The 16,830-nt window shown below is 40.8% G+C and overlaps 1 protein-coding gene across 1 annotated transcript in view; it reads right to left on the reverse strand.

Annotated features, from left to right (window-relative positions):
• The window catches only part of Babam2 (BRISC and BRCA1 A complex member 2), a 362,656-nt gene that overhangs the window by 268,751 nt on the left and 77,075 nt on the right, over positions 1 to 16,830 (reverse strand). The window contains exon 4 of the mRNA XM_087907383.1: positions 11,925 to 12,019. Coding sequence (XP_087763509.1) covers positions 11,925 to 12,019 — 95 coding nt within the window. The remainder of the gene's footprint in view (positions 1 to 11,924; positions 12,020 to 16,830) is intronic.

Raw genomic sequence — 16,830 nt, forward strand, 5'->3', positions numbered from 1 at the left:
TCCAGCAGTGGTGGCATACACTTTTAATTCCAGCACTCAGGAGGCAGAAGCAGGTGGATCTCTGTGAATTTGAGGCCAGCCTGGTCAACAAGAGTTAGTACCAAGTCAGGCTCCAAAGCTACAGCGAAATCCTGTCTCGAACCCCCCACCAAAAAAAAAGAAAAAAAAAAGGTGCATTCAACTTCACCCAGTTTTACTTGGGCTCTAAGGACATACTTTACAGACTGAACAATCACCTCAGAATTCTGTGTGGCATTCGTAGTTGACTGAAGTTTTTATACATTTATACATTTGCTTTGAAAGAAAATGATAAAAATGACATTTTCAAAGTAAAATGACATGTTCTAAAATAAAACTGACATGCTTCCTCGTGGGCTGTGGTGGCTTTGCACAGACCAGCGCTCTGAACAAGGACAGCCTGAAGCTTTGCTACAGCACGGATATTTCCTGGAGCCATCGGCTCTCTGTAGAAGCGAGAGACAGAGAACCTCAAGAAGAACTGACGACAGCAGCCACCTCACCCAGAGACATGTCAGACTGGCCCTTGGGTAGACTAGGATCCAGTCACTGACCAGGCAAGAGCTGATGCAGTAGTTCGGAGAAACCAGGACAACGTCTGGCAGAGAGACCTCAAATAAGAATGGATTTCCTTTCAAAACTTTGGTGACTTGTGATGCAGTTCAACACTGTTGAAACTTGAGAAAACTCTGTGAAGCAGAGATATCTGCAGTTATTCAAGACAAAATTTAAAATGTGGGTGCCCTGGGGGTAAAGATCTTTACTGCCTGTGTGTTTAAATATTTGATAAAAAATGATTTAAAAATACACAGAGAGTAAGGCATATAGCATTGTCTCCAAAAGAGTGAGCACTCCAGGCTCCAGGGATGACCTGGACAGCCTCGTCCCAAACAGGAGTGGCTCTACCTAAGCAATAAATCACCCTCACTCAGCTAAATCTCTGGCCTAAAATGATCAGCTTAGTTGCCTATCAGCAAGAACAATTCTCTCTCTCTCTCTCTCTCTCTCTCTCTCTCTCTCTCTCTCTCTCTGTGTGTGTGTGTGTGTGTGTGCGCGCGCGCGCGCGCGCGCGAGCGCACGCGTGTGTGTTTCTGTCTCTCTGTGTGTCTCTGTTTCTCTCTGTCTCTGTTCTCCCCACCCACTCGCCCTCTCACCCTCTCTCTCAGAAAACAGCACCCTCTGGAGCTGCTGCCATTTTTTAATTGGACTATCTGGTGTTTACATCAACTACAAGAGCTACCAAACACAGAGTCATGCGACTGATAAGGAAAAAAGGAGACAAAATACACACTCAAGGTTAATCCAGATATTAGAATTAGCTAATAAAGACTTGAAAATAAGCATGAGCAAGAAAATGAAGAAGACTCTGTAGACGCGAAGGAAAGATAATTCACCAGAGAACTATTAGTTGCAGAAAAGGATCAAATGGGAGAACTGAAGCCCAGCTGTGCCACACACCTAGGAGCATCCAGAAACCCTGAGGGCTGACAGAAGCAACTCAGCAGCATGGTGTGGGAGGACCTTCTGTCTGTGTGTTGCTTTTATTGATTAAGGAATAAAGAACTGCTTTGAGCCTATGGCAGAGAAGAACAGAACTTGGCAGAGAAAGCTAGGCTGTATGCTGGGAAGAAGAAGGGCAGAGTTAGGGAGATACAATGGAACCGCCAATGGTGTGGGAGGTCCTTCTGTCTATGTGTTGCTTTTATTGGTTAATGAATAAAGAAACTGCCTTGGCCTATTGATAGGGCAGAACTTAGGTAGGCGGGGCAGGGGGTAGACTGAACTAAATGCTGGGAGAAGGAAGGCGGGGAGAGAGAGAGACGCCATGGACCCTCAGGAGACAGACACTGGGAACATTACCTGGTAAGCCACAGCCACATGGTGATATAGAGAATAATAGAGATGGGTTAGTTTAGGATATGAGTTTAGCCAGAAATACACTTAAGTTATTAGCCAAACAGTATTGCAAATAATATGTTTTTCTGAGTGGTTATTTCGTGGCTGGGCAGCCAGGATGAACAAGCGACCCTTCCCCCTACAGCAGGGCCTCTGAGTGCCTGGCTTCCCAGACTTGCCACCTGGAGGAGGTTCCAAGATGAGGGTTTGCTCACTGGGTTCTTGTTTATGTATGATTTTTGTTTCAATATTAGCTAAAATAAAAATGACTTATCCCACCCCCCTTTAAAAAAAAAGAATCAGATAGAATCAGAGCCTAAAGAATGCTGTTCTCAGAATTAAGAAGTTGTTATACAAGTTTAAGAAAACAAACTAATAAATCGGGTGCTAAGTTGGGTATTATTTAAATGTGCTCACTCATTGTCCACCTCTCACCTCCTCTGTCCACTCTTCTGCCAGGAAGGCAGCCTTCCTTTGCTAGCTCACACGATGTCCAGTTTGTCACCTTGTCATGGGAAGAGAGAGGGGTACAGCAGAGTGGGAGCCTCGCATCCTGAATATAGACCTGATGGACTCTCCATCTTCCTCAGATGGGAGCTGTGTCAAAGACCCTTAACAGACCCCGAGCGCCCACTCTCCAGGACCCACTGTGCAGTCTGTCTCACTGAGCAGCACCCACCTCATTTCTACTATCGGTCCTAAAAGGCCCAGTAGGCCACCAACAGCTTTAGCTCCACAGCACCCGCAATGAAGGTTGCCATTTTCCGGAGGGCTATACCACACCTTCTCCCAACAAATAAATGGAAATTGTAAGACCTAGGTCACAACAGGGAATGGAAAAGGGGGTTTCTGAGTGTGTTGTTTCTTTGGAGACACTCCTTGGGCCTCAAATAACTCTCTTCCACATATTAGGCTTACACTCTTTAGCACTCTCTTACTTTTTTCAGTAATTAATAATTCTGTATATTAAATGTTCCCTATTCAATTACTAGTGTGATTTCTATCACCTGACTAGACCCTGACTGATGAACTAGGAAAGCTGAGAAATCGCTAAGGGATCTGTGCCCGACTTACGTCCACGCAGGTCCACCTTGTGATTTGTACCATCGAGAATGCACAGGGCTGCTACTGAGAAAAGCAGCACAGCCGCAGCAGCATTGTTCACAAGAGCAGGAGATGAGAGGAGAAGTCAGTGAAACGCCCATCACATAGAACAGGTCAAGTGGCATGTCAGTACAAGAGAATACTATCATCAGTGAGCACCCACAGTAATGGCGGAAGAAAACTGCATGGGAGAAGTAAGAGAAAGAAGCCAGACACAATGGAACTAATAAAATTGTCTGAGACAATTTGTGTGACAATTAAAGAGGGTAAAATTAATCAAATGCTACAAGCCAGTATAGTGTTCACTCTTAGGTGGGTGGGCCTAAGAGATGGAAGGGAGTTTGAGCAGAGCTTCCAGATGTGGGGCAAGTTCTATTTCCTCATCTGGATCCCAGTTCAGTTTTGGAAACTCACCATGCTCCTTACTTTGGACTTGTGTTCTCGTCTCTGTGTGTTACTCATCACTAACGGTTACATTAAAGTAGTCTGACGAGTACTCGGATGGGGGGTAGAGGTTGAGCTCGAGAATACAGAGCTTGCCTGGCCAGCACACAGCCCTGAAAACAGTACAAATGAGCAGACACTCAGCTGATATGTCTCTAAGGCCCTACAGCTTACCATGCATGCACAGATTTGTAAAAGGTCCTTGTCTTTGTTCCCACGGTAGCTGTGCTTACACTTTCATCCCTATACTCGCCACCCCACCATGCAAACCTCCCACCTGTCTGTCTTAAGCACATGTCCAGCTTGAGGATCAAAGATGAATCCTTTACAAGTCTCAAGTGACACGTGAAACAATAGGAAATAAAGATATGAAAATGAGAGTCTTCCATGTTACACATGTTAGAAGTCCAGGAATATGGAAGTGTCCAGGTTTTCTATGCATCTGATTGGCATTTTTCAGTAGTATGACATGCAGTTCATCTCAGTTCAGTACATTTGTGGCATGTATTTCAAGTACACGGGGCAGGTAACTACTCTATAGGGGCCTATTCAGAAAGTGTCATTCTGTAGATAGCACTGTGAGGAACAAAGAAGGAAAAGCAAGATGGCTCAGCAAAGTCACATCCAGTACAAGCAGAATAATCAATGGAGGACCCAGTCAGTGGGCACTAACATCAGTGACTCTAGCGTCACTGCCCTGAAAACCTTGTCCCAGGCACCAAGTCAACCCCACCTTCATACCAGGAAGTCACAGCACTGCTGGAACTGCCCATCCTCCTAGAACTGCCACATGCTCTTCTCATTCAGATTTATGATCCGACTTTCCTCCTTTATGCAACCTTATTTTGAATTAAAATGAATTATCATTATTACTTTGGGGAAAAGAATTTCAAAACAGCCTTGGAGGCAGCTGAGCATACCACAGGGTGTTGCAAGACTGGGCTGAAAAGCATTACTTTAAGCATTCTGGTAACTGTTTTCCACCCTCCAAACTTTTCTACACGGAAATTTTTTCCTACTATTTTATAATTGTATCAAGAGTCTACCTCCTAGTTTTAGAAACCAGCAAGGTTATGACTACACAACCTTAAAGGAAACCTGTTCCTCAAATAAGCATGCACTACGCATCTCTAGTAGAATAAAACCAAACTATTCTCTACTAATGTTTCTTTCCACGCTGGGTAGGAGACAGGGACAACCTTCTACCCCAGCAGTCTAAGGACTGTGCTGGTTTAACAATAAATGTCCTGCATGTCACAAATACCAGTCTCAGGCAAATCAGGGAAGCTGGTCACCCTAGGAAAGACAGACACCAAATAAGCAACTAAAGATTATTATATGGTAGTAAGAGAAGTGAATGAGTGCGGTAAACGTCAGAGAGTACCAAAGTGTTACGGCGTTGTACAGGGAAATCACGGAAAACATTCTTGATATGGTATTGAAAGGAAGCGGGGGCAAGCTAGTCTTGTGACTGGGAGGAGAGTTCAGGCAGAAATGAAAGACAACAGCATGTGGAGAGGGAAAAGGTCCAAAGGTGTAGTGTGTTTTCTCATATAACAGACATATATTATATGTGTGTACATAAAGCTTCTATTTAACTATCCTATAGAATTCCTTTGTAACAATTATTCCAACTTTATATAACACCTCAGCATATTTTTTCATGTATCTATATCTTACCTCCCTAAAACTCGGCCTCTTTGAGTTCAATTCAATATTATACAGCACTGAATGCATGCACAATCAAAAGCTACTAGTAGGTAGAATTTTCATTAATGTGTCTTTTGTTAATTTATATGTTAAAAGCATCTATGAAAGAGTTATGCCTTACACATAATATAATATAAAGAATGGAACATGAGAACAAAACGACCACTGGCAAACCAGCCTGCAATGCAGAAGTGTCTCTGTATCAGCAAATGCTTTGGCATACGGTACAAAGCAAAAGAGCAAATAGGAGAAGGCTCTACAATAAGAGCCTCCCTAATCACTGATCACCAGGAAGGGTACCTAAGAAGATGTCTCTGAACTGATCTGGATAACTTTCGTGGCATGAAAAAGTCTCCATGACCAACCTCCCAAGACATCTCAACTCTTCCCTCTACAATAAAGTTTATTTTATTTTTTATAATTCTCCCAAGCAATAAAATAATCTTTAGGGTCTATCTATCCAACTACCCAGGGAACACACCTAGAGACCAGGTCTCAGGTCAATTGCCTGGAGCTCTGTATCTTAATTTTTAATTAAGGCTAATTAAATTGTTTGAAGACTGAATTATTAGCTTATACAATATAAAACCATGAGGTACTTCTACTAGAATTCACAAGTGTTAACTTTAAATGCAACTCTCCAATATAATCTTGAATCTATTACAAAGCTGTTTCCATTTTTGTCTTAGGAAATGCTTTAAGCTTAATTTTGAGATGAAAGGAAAAGTAGTGTTACCATTTTATCATCACATCTCAAGGTCTCAAAATATGCACTGAGCCAGCTTCCCCAACATACTGGTCTACCTCAAAAAGGCAGAAAAATGTTTTTTAAAAATGTGAAATTTTTTTACTCAGTAGAAAAGAAATTTTACACTAAGATCTTATACTGTAAGGTGTCACAACATATGACCAATACTAAAAAGACAATTTTGTTTTATATTGTCACCATGCAAAACCAGGAACTAAAAATGAAACAACTCCACTATTGTCACACCAAAAAGAATAACTAAAGCACACGTGTAAAACTCATACTCCCCAAATGACAAAGCACTTTTCAAAAGAATTAAAGGAAGTGTAAATAAATGAAAAGACACTTCACATTGCGCCTAATTACAAAGACTTGACACTACTGAGATGGCAATAATGCTCAGATTAATCTGAGATTCAGTACAACCCCTATCAAAATCCCAGCTGGATTCTGTGCAGACATTCACAAGTTGACCTAAAGCTTAAATGGCAATGCAAGGGACCCACAATAGTTAAGGCAAAGAACAATGATGTAAATGCCAATTTCCCAGTTTCCAGACTGATTATAGAGTCAATAAACAAACACATACTGACCAAGGAAATAAAATTAAGAATCCAAAATACTCCCTCACATCTATTACCAACTTAGGGATAATAAAATGCCAACAAAATTCAATGAGAGAAACATAATCTTTCTAATAAACAGTGCCAGCACATCGAAATATCCTCTTACAAAATAAAGCTGGGCATCAACCTCACACCATATACAAAAATGAACCCAAAATGGATCAAATACCTAAATATTATAGTAAAAGTAATAAAACTCTTTAAGGAAAATATTGGACTAAATCTTTATAATCTTGAATTAGGCAATGATTCCTTGAATATAAAATCAAAAGCACAGGAAACAAAAGAAAAAGATAAATTTAAATTCATCAAAATTTAAAACTTCTCTTTAAAGGACACTAGCAATCCTGATGGGTCAGAGGGTAAGGTGAATGAACTCAGATACGTGAGGATCTGAGCTTAGATCCCTAACATCTATATAAAAGTCAGGTGTCACCACATGTACCTGCTGTCGAGCACAGGCAAAATGGATGGAGACAGTGAATCCAGCAGAGATGATGAGCTCAGGTTCTCTGAGAGACCCTGTCTCAAAAAGCAAGATACCTAAGTTGACAGCTGGCCTCTACAAATGCACACATGGGCAAATGCACACATACACAGGCACACAAGACCACACCTACAAAGCAAAAAGAAAACCCATAGAATGAGGGAAAAATCTGGCCAACCATGCATATGATGAAGAACTTGTACCAAAAATATATTGCAAAAAAAGAAAAAAATCTTAAGGATCTTAACAGACATTCTCCAAAGAAGATACACCAAGATAAACATGAATGCTCAAATCATTTTTCATCAAAGCAGCACAAACCCAAACTCCAAGGAAAGACTATTTACTCAACACTACCAGTGATGACTAGCTAAAAAGACACACAATAGTAAGTATTAGTGAGGAGCCAGAGAAAGCAGACACTTATATACTACTCTAGCTAGGAATACACAATAGTACAAGCCATTCTGAAGAGAATCCGTGCATTCAAAAGGTTAAAAACAGAGTTACCGCTTGATCCTGTAATTCTAATCCTAGGGATATAGCCAAGAAAAGCAAAAGGATGCCTTTACAATAACAGCAGCATCAACAACCAAAAGAAACAACCCTAGTGGCCATCAACTGACAAATGAATAAATAAAATATGGTGTACACATATAATAGAATATTATTTGACAATAAAAAATAAGTGTGCCTAGTGAAAACAGTCCGAAAGGACTATATATGTGTACATATATATATGAAACTTTTTTTCTTTTTCAAGATAGGGTTTCTGTGTAGCCATGGCTATCCTAGAACTCTGTAGATCAAGCTGGCCTTTAACGCAGAGATCCACCTAATTCTGTCCCCAAGTGCTAGGATTAAAGACGTACGCCACCACCACCTGGCTAAAATTATTTCTATTTACATGAAATGTTCAAAATAAGCAAATCCATAAAAACACAATACAAATTAGTGTTTTCCTGGGGTAGGAGGGATAGGAAAGTAACTGCTGATAGGTTTGGCGTTTCTTTTCAGTATGATGACAAGATGCCTTAATTTGTGGTGACAGTTGCACAGCCCAACAAATATACTAAAAACCACCAAATTAGTACTTTAAATAGGTGAGCCGTATGGCATACAAATTATGTGTCATAAAATTGTTTTTAAAAAATTATATACATATGTATGTACGTATGCTATCCCCTAAATAGAAAACAGTACCTTAGAAGAGCAATGTCAAGTAAAGGCAACGGATGCTACGTTATAGATGTTACTAGATGATTCAGCCAGTGGTTCCCAGCACAGTTCAGACTGCTGCATATAAATATCCCCGAAGATTGGCAGTCCTTGGGTTCTCCAGAGTACCTAATTCTGGGTCTACTGGGGAAGCTAGAGTCGTACCGTGTTTCCAAATCAGTCTAATATGCATCCAGGCTTGGGAACCATGGGGCCACTAAGGCCTTTGTTCAATATCTTCATGAGTTTGTGGTATCTGAGATGCTTTGTCCCTAGTATAGATCCTAGCATTTTATACACACTGATTCCTTCACAGAACTCACCTCCTTCAATGAAGAGTCTGAGCTTAGGAAGCAGAGGCTTCAGCTGATCTCAGAAGCCCGCATTTACTTCTCTTTCCTGTACCCATCCCATGCTCCTTATTTAAACCACCTCACTTTTTGGAAAAGGGCCAGTTTAAATAAATAGAATAAATTTCTCGAAAACTATGTTTCTCAAGCTGGACCATACTGGAGAGTTAATTTTTTACTAATGATTATAATTCAGTATATTTTTACATTAAAATACGGATACATCACAGAATTGAATGCAACTTTTCTCATGAATTTTAATGATGAAGTCCAGTAACTTAAAGCAAATTTTATACTTGCCAAAGGACATATTCTGGACTATGGTCCTAGATTATAAGGGTGTAAACTCTCCTTTTATAGCTAGTACTTCTGGTAGAAAATCTTGGGAAGTTGGGGCATAGGTAATAAGATGAAATTCCCTTTCCTTCAACATGTAGACAAGTCAGCGAGGCTACTCCTCTTCAAGAGAAGAGGAGGGAAGTCTGGATTGAATACAAAACTAAATGTTAACCTATTATCACTGAGGGACAAGCCCCTGGCTGCTGGAGATCGGGGCTACATTTTATCCTGCCCTAGTGTTTCAATAAGACAGGTATCAAGTGTGCACCTTTACAAGTGTGCTCTGATTGCCTCGCTGGGCTTGTCTGACCCACTGGTCCATGAAGCAAGCCTTCCTGGGGCTCTCAATCCATCATCACTACGAAGAAAGTGCTCCCCTGAATTTGCATTCTTCCTCTTGGATGCAGTTCACTGTTACTGCCCCTTCCCCACCCCCACCCTCACACAGTTCTTAATCAGCTTATTTCTCAAAAGCATTTCTGAGAACTTCACCCAGGGATGAAACATCATCAGAAGAGTGGAATTACCATATCAGCTCTGCTACAGAATTCCCTAAATCTACTAGAGTTCCTTCAGTACTAAAATAGAAGAGTGCAATACGATGATCTTAGGGCCCTTTCTAGCTCTTAAATTCTCCATTCACCATGCTTGCCAATACTGAAGGCAAACACTGCAAATTGTAAAGTCAATTCCAAAAACAGGCTGGAACGCTCCTTCCATCCCAGTGATCTTTCTTGTATTATCTAATGCTTTCTCTCTGTCATAGGTTTTATTTCAACAATGCTCAGATTGGTCTTAGATGTCCCTCACTGATCGCACGGAACAAGTTTCCATCAGGGAAGTCTATTCTCTTCTTCTTTCAGTAGCTCTAGGCCAGCAATGCACTCCACCAATGTCCCTGTGCTGGTTACTTTTATGTCCACCGGACACAAGCTGGAGTCGTCTGGGTGGAAGGACGCTCAACTGAGAGAATGTCTCCAGAAGACTGACCTGTAGGCAAGCCTGTGGAGCATTTCCTGCTTAGTGACTAATGTGGACGAGCCCACACCACTGTGGGTGATGCCATCCCTGGGTAGGTAGCCTGGGGTGTGTTAAAGAGCAGGCTGAGCAAGTCCAAAAAGCAGCCTTCCTCCATGGCCTCTACATGAGTTCCTGCCTCCAAGTTCCTGCCTTGGGTTCTCTTCCCAACTTCCCTGAATAATGGTTATAAGCTTATAAGATAAAACAAACCCTTTAGCAATGCTGTTTTATCAAAGGAATAGAAACCCTAGACTTCACCAAATGCACCTACACTTTGTAGATCTGTTTTATGTGAACGCACACCTCAGCAAATCTCAGGGCTCTTTTCTACAACACATCACATGAACACGGCCTCACACTTGCTTCAGTCACGCACCTACCTGAATTCCCCCTCATAATCCTATTTTTCCTTCACTTCTGAAGGAGGAGGACAAACACCACCTCCTCCACACAGTTTTCTCTGAACACTACTGTAAATTCCAGGGACACTTTGATATAATGCTTCTTTGGTTTCTGGTATATGTCTCCCTCCACCGGGCAGATTTCAGACAGAAGAGACTATACAGTAATGCTCAGGTCACAGCTACTGCAGGTGGGCCTCTCAATTTTAAATACAGTCAACACCAACCCCATGGTTTCTAAGGAGGCAGCATTTAACTAGAAAAGTTTTTTAATCAAACAGAAATTTATGTACAATTATTAAAAACCCTTTCAACAAACTCATCCCACTCCTGTCAACAGTAATCTCGCAGCTGTATGAAACTTAATGTAATTCTTTAGGCTTTAGCTAGTACCTTGCTGTCGTAGTCAGGGTTTCTATTGCAGAGAAGAGACACATGATCATGGCAACTCTTGAAGGAAACACTTAATTGTGGTAGTTCATTTACAGTTCAGAGGAACATCCATTATCATCATGGCACAACATGGTAGTGTGCAGGCAGACATAGTACTGGAAAGGTAGTTGCTACATGTTGATATGCAGGCAGCAGGAAGTAGACTGTCTCACTGGGCATGACTTGAGCATATATGAGACCTCAAAGTCTGCCTCCACAGTGACACACTTCCTCTAACAAGACCACATCTACTCCAACAAGGACATACCTCCTAATAGTGCCATGACCTTTGGGGGCCATTTTTATTCACACCACAATGCTCACCTTTAAATGGAAGATAGAGGAGTGGGGGACTTTCAAAGTAGGTCACTAAACTATCAAATAGAGTTTGAATGAACCAAAAAATAAGGTCCAGAAGTCAAATTGAGAAAACAGTTTTAATCAACAATTAAACTTCTTTGATTAATATAGCTATTATAGCATATTGGAATTTGAAAATGAAAGAAAGAAACATTCAGACAAAATGGCACCTGTTCTTTATCAGTCATGCAGAAAACCCAGCTGTTGAATAGACTGTATATGCTCTGACAGGTACCATGACCCTTTTCCCCTAATGGTAAGTCTTCTTGCTTTAATTCCAGAAATGTTGGATTTTTTATTACAAGGTTTGGGTTTGGCTTACTACAAAACATTCAGTCTAGTCTTCCTTTGAGGTGACACTAAGACAACAGATGCGCAGTCCAAATCTGCCACTTTTATTTCCACAAAAAAAAGGAAGGAAAAGAAAAAAGAAAAGCCTCTTAAAAAGTCAAGAAACCCTCTTCCAAGCAATATTTTGTTGAAGTGTTAGTAAACATTGGAAAACTGACTGCAGGAATAAACCATCAGGTCAGAACCAAGGGAATGTCTTCAATATGTCTTTAAGTTGAAGAAAAATTATTTCAACCAATACTGTAGAATTAAAGGTCCCAAAGTAAAACTATGACGAAAATCTCTCTTCTTTAACTATTTTGGCACATGAAGAGCTGCATTATCTCACAGAAGGGGAAACTACAAGTGACTAAGCGATTATCAATGCCAATTTTGTTTTCTTTTCAACAAAGGCCATGAGAGTGAGACTATGGTACTCACATGAAGAGCAGAGGGGTCTGGCAGGAATTCAGCATCCTCTCCAAAGATGAAATCGGGGGGCAGCTCTGGGTACTGAGCATTGAAAATTATGTCCCCTGAAATATAGAAAAATCACAAGCTCTTCTTATTCCCTTGCAAATGGACAGTCTTAAGAATGCATCAGAAAAACTTGAAGAAACTTATATTTAGTTTAAGAAACAAATTTGAAAAGTACTTTCTGAATGATTAATTCTTCAGATAAAGGAACTGATATCCTCTTTGAAATTACCATCCACAATAAGCAATCAAAAAAGTGCAATACACTATGAATATAAATACCCTAGTAGGAAAGTAGAAGCAGCCCCATGCAGCACACACGCTGATTATTTTTTACAGGAAACACAACTGTCCAATCACTGCTTGCTAATTAAGAAGCCTTTACTGGAAACTGATTCTGTATAAACACAGTCCTTGCCTTGTAGAAATTAAACGCACACACCTTTGAAGTAATGGAAAGAGCATCTGGCTTGAAGTCAAATAGGCCTGGTTATATTTTCAGGGTTCCCTAATCACTATTAACTCAGAGACCTTTGGAAGGCTTTGACCACTTACCCTTCTGTTTACCAGTAAACGAGCGGTGCAGTAGTACAGTGGCGCAGTGTGTGCACTGGTGCAGTGGTGTAGAGGTGCAGTGTTGCAGTGGTACCTGGTGCAGTGGTACAGTGGTGCAATGGTACAGTGGCACAGTGGTTTAGTGGCGCAGTGCCACAGTGGTACCATGGTACAGTAGTACATTGCACAGTGATGCAGACATAACCGACCTACTGTGTGAAGTGAAGGAGGCAGTGTGCTCAGCACCATGTCTGCCATTCAGTAAGGTCTCAACAAGTCATAGAGAAGAGCCATGTTGATAGTGGGGATGTTCTTAAAGGTAAAACAGGATTCGGAGCCTCAGGAGCACAGTAAAGTTGAAAGGTCTCCCTGTCTGTTTCTTTCTGTCTCCTTATTTGGCCACTGTGTTCTCTCTACTCACCCACAGCTTCAGTCCTATCTTTCTGCTAATGCAAATCAGCAGACTGGTTTGCAGAGAGTCCAGCACACACTGGGCCGTAAGCATTTTATGGTGTGTGCATTTCTGGACACACACACATAACACAGTTGTCGGTCCATTCACTTTCACTGCTATAGAACAAGATTTACATAATGCTACCTGAAATGAAACGTCCGGCTTCACTTCTAAATTGAGCCCTTACATCTGTACGCACTAGGCATTTCACAACAGGCTCGACAAGCATAAAGGTGTGATTGTGACAGCCCAAGCTCATATACTCTAGAGCATACGCTGTCTCAATAGTTCCTCCAAATAACCTAGCCTGGACTGTCCCTGCTGCTCCCAGCTCTATCCAAGCCCAGCTCAGCCCATCCACCATCACACTTTCACTGAATAATGAACTGAACTTTGCTCTAGAGACTACACTAGGCACTGACACCCAAGAAATCAGCTGCCCTCCACCCCACAGTATACACTAACCCACAAGTAAATCTTACTGAAGTACTGCATTACTTGAAAACTTGCAACTCAGAAAATTTCATTAATTCTCTCATGTTCAATATTGTAATGGCAAACCTTACAAAATGGTTCTTAAGACCTCCAAAAATGATGTTCTTCCCTATTTAGCTACCCTTCTGTTCATCTACAAGCCAATACAAACCATCTATTCTGGACATTATGATCAACTCAATGCCTTCCAAACACTATGGCACCCATGTCAAACAGCTCTCCTCTTGCTCGGTTTACATCACTCACGAACCCACTCGAATTACCTTATTCTTCATGATACTCTTCCTCATTGTCTGCAAAATATTGATCACTGTTACTTATGAACTTCATCAGTACTGCTTGGTTACAACACTGCTTGAGTAATTGATTATAGTCTTATACTGTTTTATGGCTCTATTAATTTTAAAAAATTACAAGCAGGAGCTACATATGAGGCACTATGATATACTGTTCATTCAAAAATACCCATCCTAAGCGGGCTCACATTTCATGCAGGAGACAAGAACACAGAACCTTCTAGACACAACAGGACTGACATCCATGTGCACTCACAGACTGTGGCAGCACACACAGGGTCTGTACAGGTCTAAGCCAGACAAAGTCTCAGTGCTGAGAGATGAGTGGACACACCTCCCACCCCTAGCCTAAAAGCTGTATTTCCAACTGATCGCCACTCAGAAAAGGAAGAAAGAAAGGGGGGGGATGGAGGAAGGAAGGAAGGAAAGCAGGCAGGCAGGCAGGCAGAGAATCACCTCTAAACAGTATATGGTAAGTACACATACTTGATCTTTCTACATATATTGTAAGCATCCAGAAAATAAATGAGTTTTTGTGCTCATTTCATGTCTCTTACAAGGCAAAGTGCAGCTCCCAGAGAATCCATTTTAGAAAGGCTCAGAACATGAAGACAATGGTATCTAAGTGCTGAGGAAGTCTACAGTGACAAACAAGCACAGCAGAGTTTCAGCCAGCACTTCCAGGAGGACTAGGCTTAAGCAAGGAAATGTATGGGAAGTGGGTACAGATCAAACTATTCAAAGTAATACGACCACCACCTCCTTTACGAACCTTCACTATCACTATCTCCAACTGCCAACAACACCCTACGAATCATAAACATCAAAAGTGCTAAGTCCAAGCCATGGACAAGAACCACTAGAAAAGGCAGTATGAATGTCCTCATTACTTATTCTATCCACATATATCAGCAAGCATGAATCTTTAAGAAAAGCACACAATTCATTAGGAATGTGTCTTTCAGGTTGCCTACTTAATTACTTTTAGAATGTTTTGCAATAAGGTAATAGAACACAGGCATCAGACGTTTTAGGGGAAGCCAAGCTAGAATGTATTGGGAATTGATGCTCAGAAACTAATGATCCCAGAGAAGCTATGTAACAAGGAGAACCCTGGGAAGAGGAAACAGACAAGACCTCATGAGAAAATTAGGATCTGGGGGAGAATTAGAATTAGAAGGGAAGAGAGAAGGGGAGATGGAGGGGAGAAATGGAAGGAGGAGAAGAACACAAGGAAATATGATGCTCAAGAAGTGGGAAGGATAGTGAAGGGAAGAAAGGAAGGAGGTATCTTGATTGAGGGAGCCATGAAAGAGCTATTGAGAAACATAGCACTAGGGAAATTCCCAGGAATCTACAAGGATGATCCCAGCTAAGACTCTAAGGAACAGCAGAGAGGATGCCTAAACTGGCCTTCCCCTATAATCAGATAGATGGCTACCTTAATTGTTATCATAGAACCTTCAACCAGCAACTGCTGGAAGCAGATACAGAGATCTACAGTGAAGCACTAGGTGGAGCTCCTGGGGACCAGTCTGAGAGAGGGAGGAATGATAATATAAGCAAAGGAGTCAAGACCATGATGGTGATACTCACAGAAAGAGCTGACCTGAGCTAGTGAGAAAAAGAAACTAACATGCCAAATTCCAACGCTTGGAGCAGCAGGGCTCAGTGGAAAACCACTTGCCCAGAATTGATCCTATTTCAGTGTTGTATTGGAGGCTTAGCCAGAGCAGAAAAAGGGGTTAAAAAGAATCTACATTGGGAGAAAAAGAAAAAAACAAAAGGATCCAAAAGACCTCTCGCCATAGGTGATATAGTCCAGCATATGGTAAATCTTAGCAAATCCATGAAAATACTATATGAATTAAAAAGCAGTCTCAGAGGTTTCCAAACACAAGATAAATGGAAAAACAAACAACTCCACTTCTGTACACTAGCAAGCAAGGAATAACCCAAATTTAAGAAAACAATTCCATTTACAATACAATCAAAAAAAATCTGCTTAAGAATAAATTTACGGATGAACTTTATACTCTGGAAACCATAAAACAATGTTAGAGAAAATTATAAAAGGTCTAAGTAAATGGAAAAATGTCTTCATGTATCAGAATACTTAATGTTGCTAAGGAGCAACACTAAGTAAGCTGATCTATAAATTTGACACAAAATCCACAACAGATTCTCTGCAGAAATTGAAAGGTCAATTCTAAAATTCGTATAGAGATGCAAGACTTCCAGATAACAAAAAAGAATCTTGAAAACAAGGGAGAGACAGAAAAGAATGTAAGGATTCCTAGTTCTCAATTTCCAAAGCTGTTAAGAAGTCACAGAAACTCAGGAGTGTAATAGTGGGCATCAGCAGACATCAGCCAACAGATTCAGACTGCAATTCAGTGTTCTGCAGGCATGGTGGCTACATGACACCATATCTTTAAATAAGTAAATAAATAAATAAATAAATAAATGGATGCGATAGGTAGACGATAGATAGATCAATAGATCGACTGACCAATAGATAGATAAATACTTTCAACCTTAAGGTCATTTGATTCTTCCAAGAGCTGCAAGGTAATTCAATTCCCCTCCACAAAAAAAGTCATTTTACTTCCTTGCATCCATTAGAATAGCAACTATTACACACAAACACACACACACACAAACACAAAAGTAACAAGTGTGGGGGAAGATGACAAGAAACCCAAACCCTTACACAGCGTTGGTATGAGTGTAAAATGATGTTACTGCTATGGAAAACAGAATGGAGGCTCTTTAAAAAGTTAAAACTAGATTACCATATGATCCAACAATTCTACTTCGGGGAATATAACACCTCCCAAATTAAAAATAAGAGCTCAAAGACTTAGTTGTTCATGGCAGCATGATTCACAACAGATAGGATGGAAATGACCCAAGTGCCCAACAACAGATAAATGAATAAAAACATGTCACACAATGGGCTACGATTCAGCCTTAAAAGAAAGACATGAATGAACCATAAAGACATTGCATCAACTTAAGTAAGTTAAAAGATAAATACTATTATGCCTCATAGGAGGCAGAATGGTGG

The sequence above is a fragment of the Myodes glareolus genome, chromosome 6, assembly GCF_982192425.1.
Source record: "Myodes glareolus chromosome 6, mMyoGla1.1, whole genome shotgun sequence".
NCBI lineage: Eukaryota > Metazoa > Chordata > Mammalia > Rodentia > Cricetidae > Myodes > Myodes glareolus.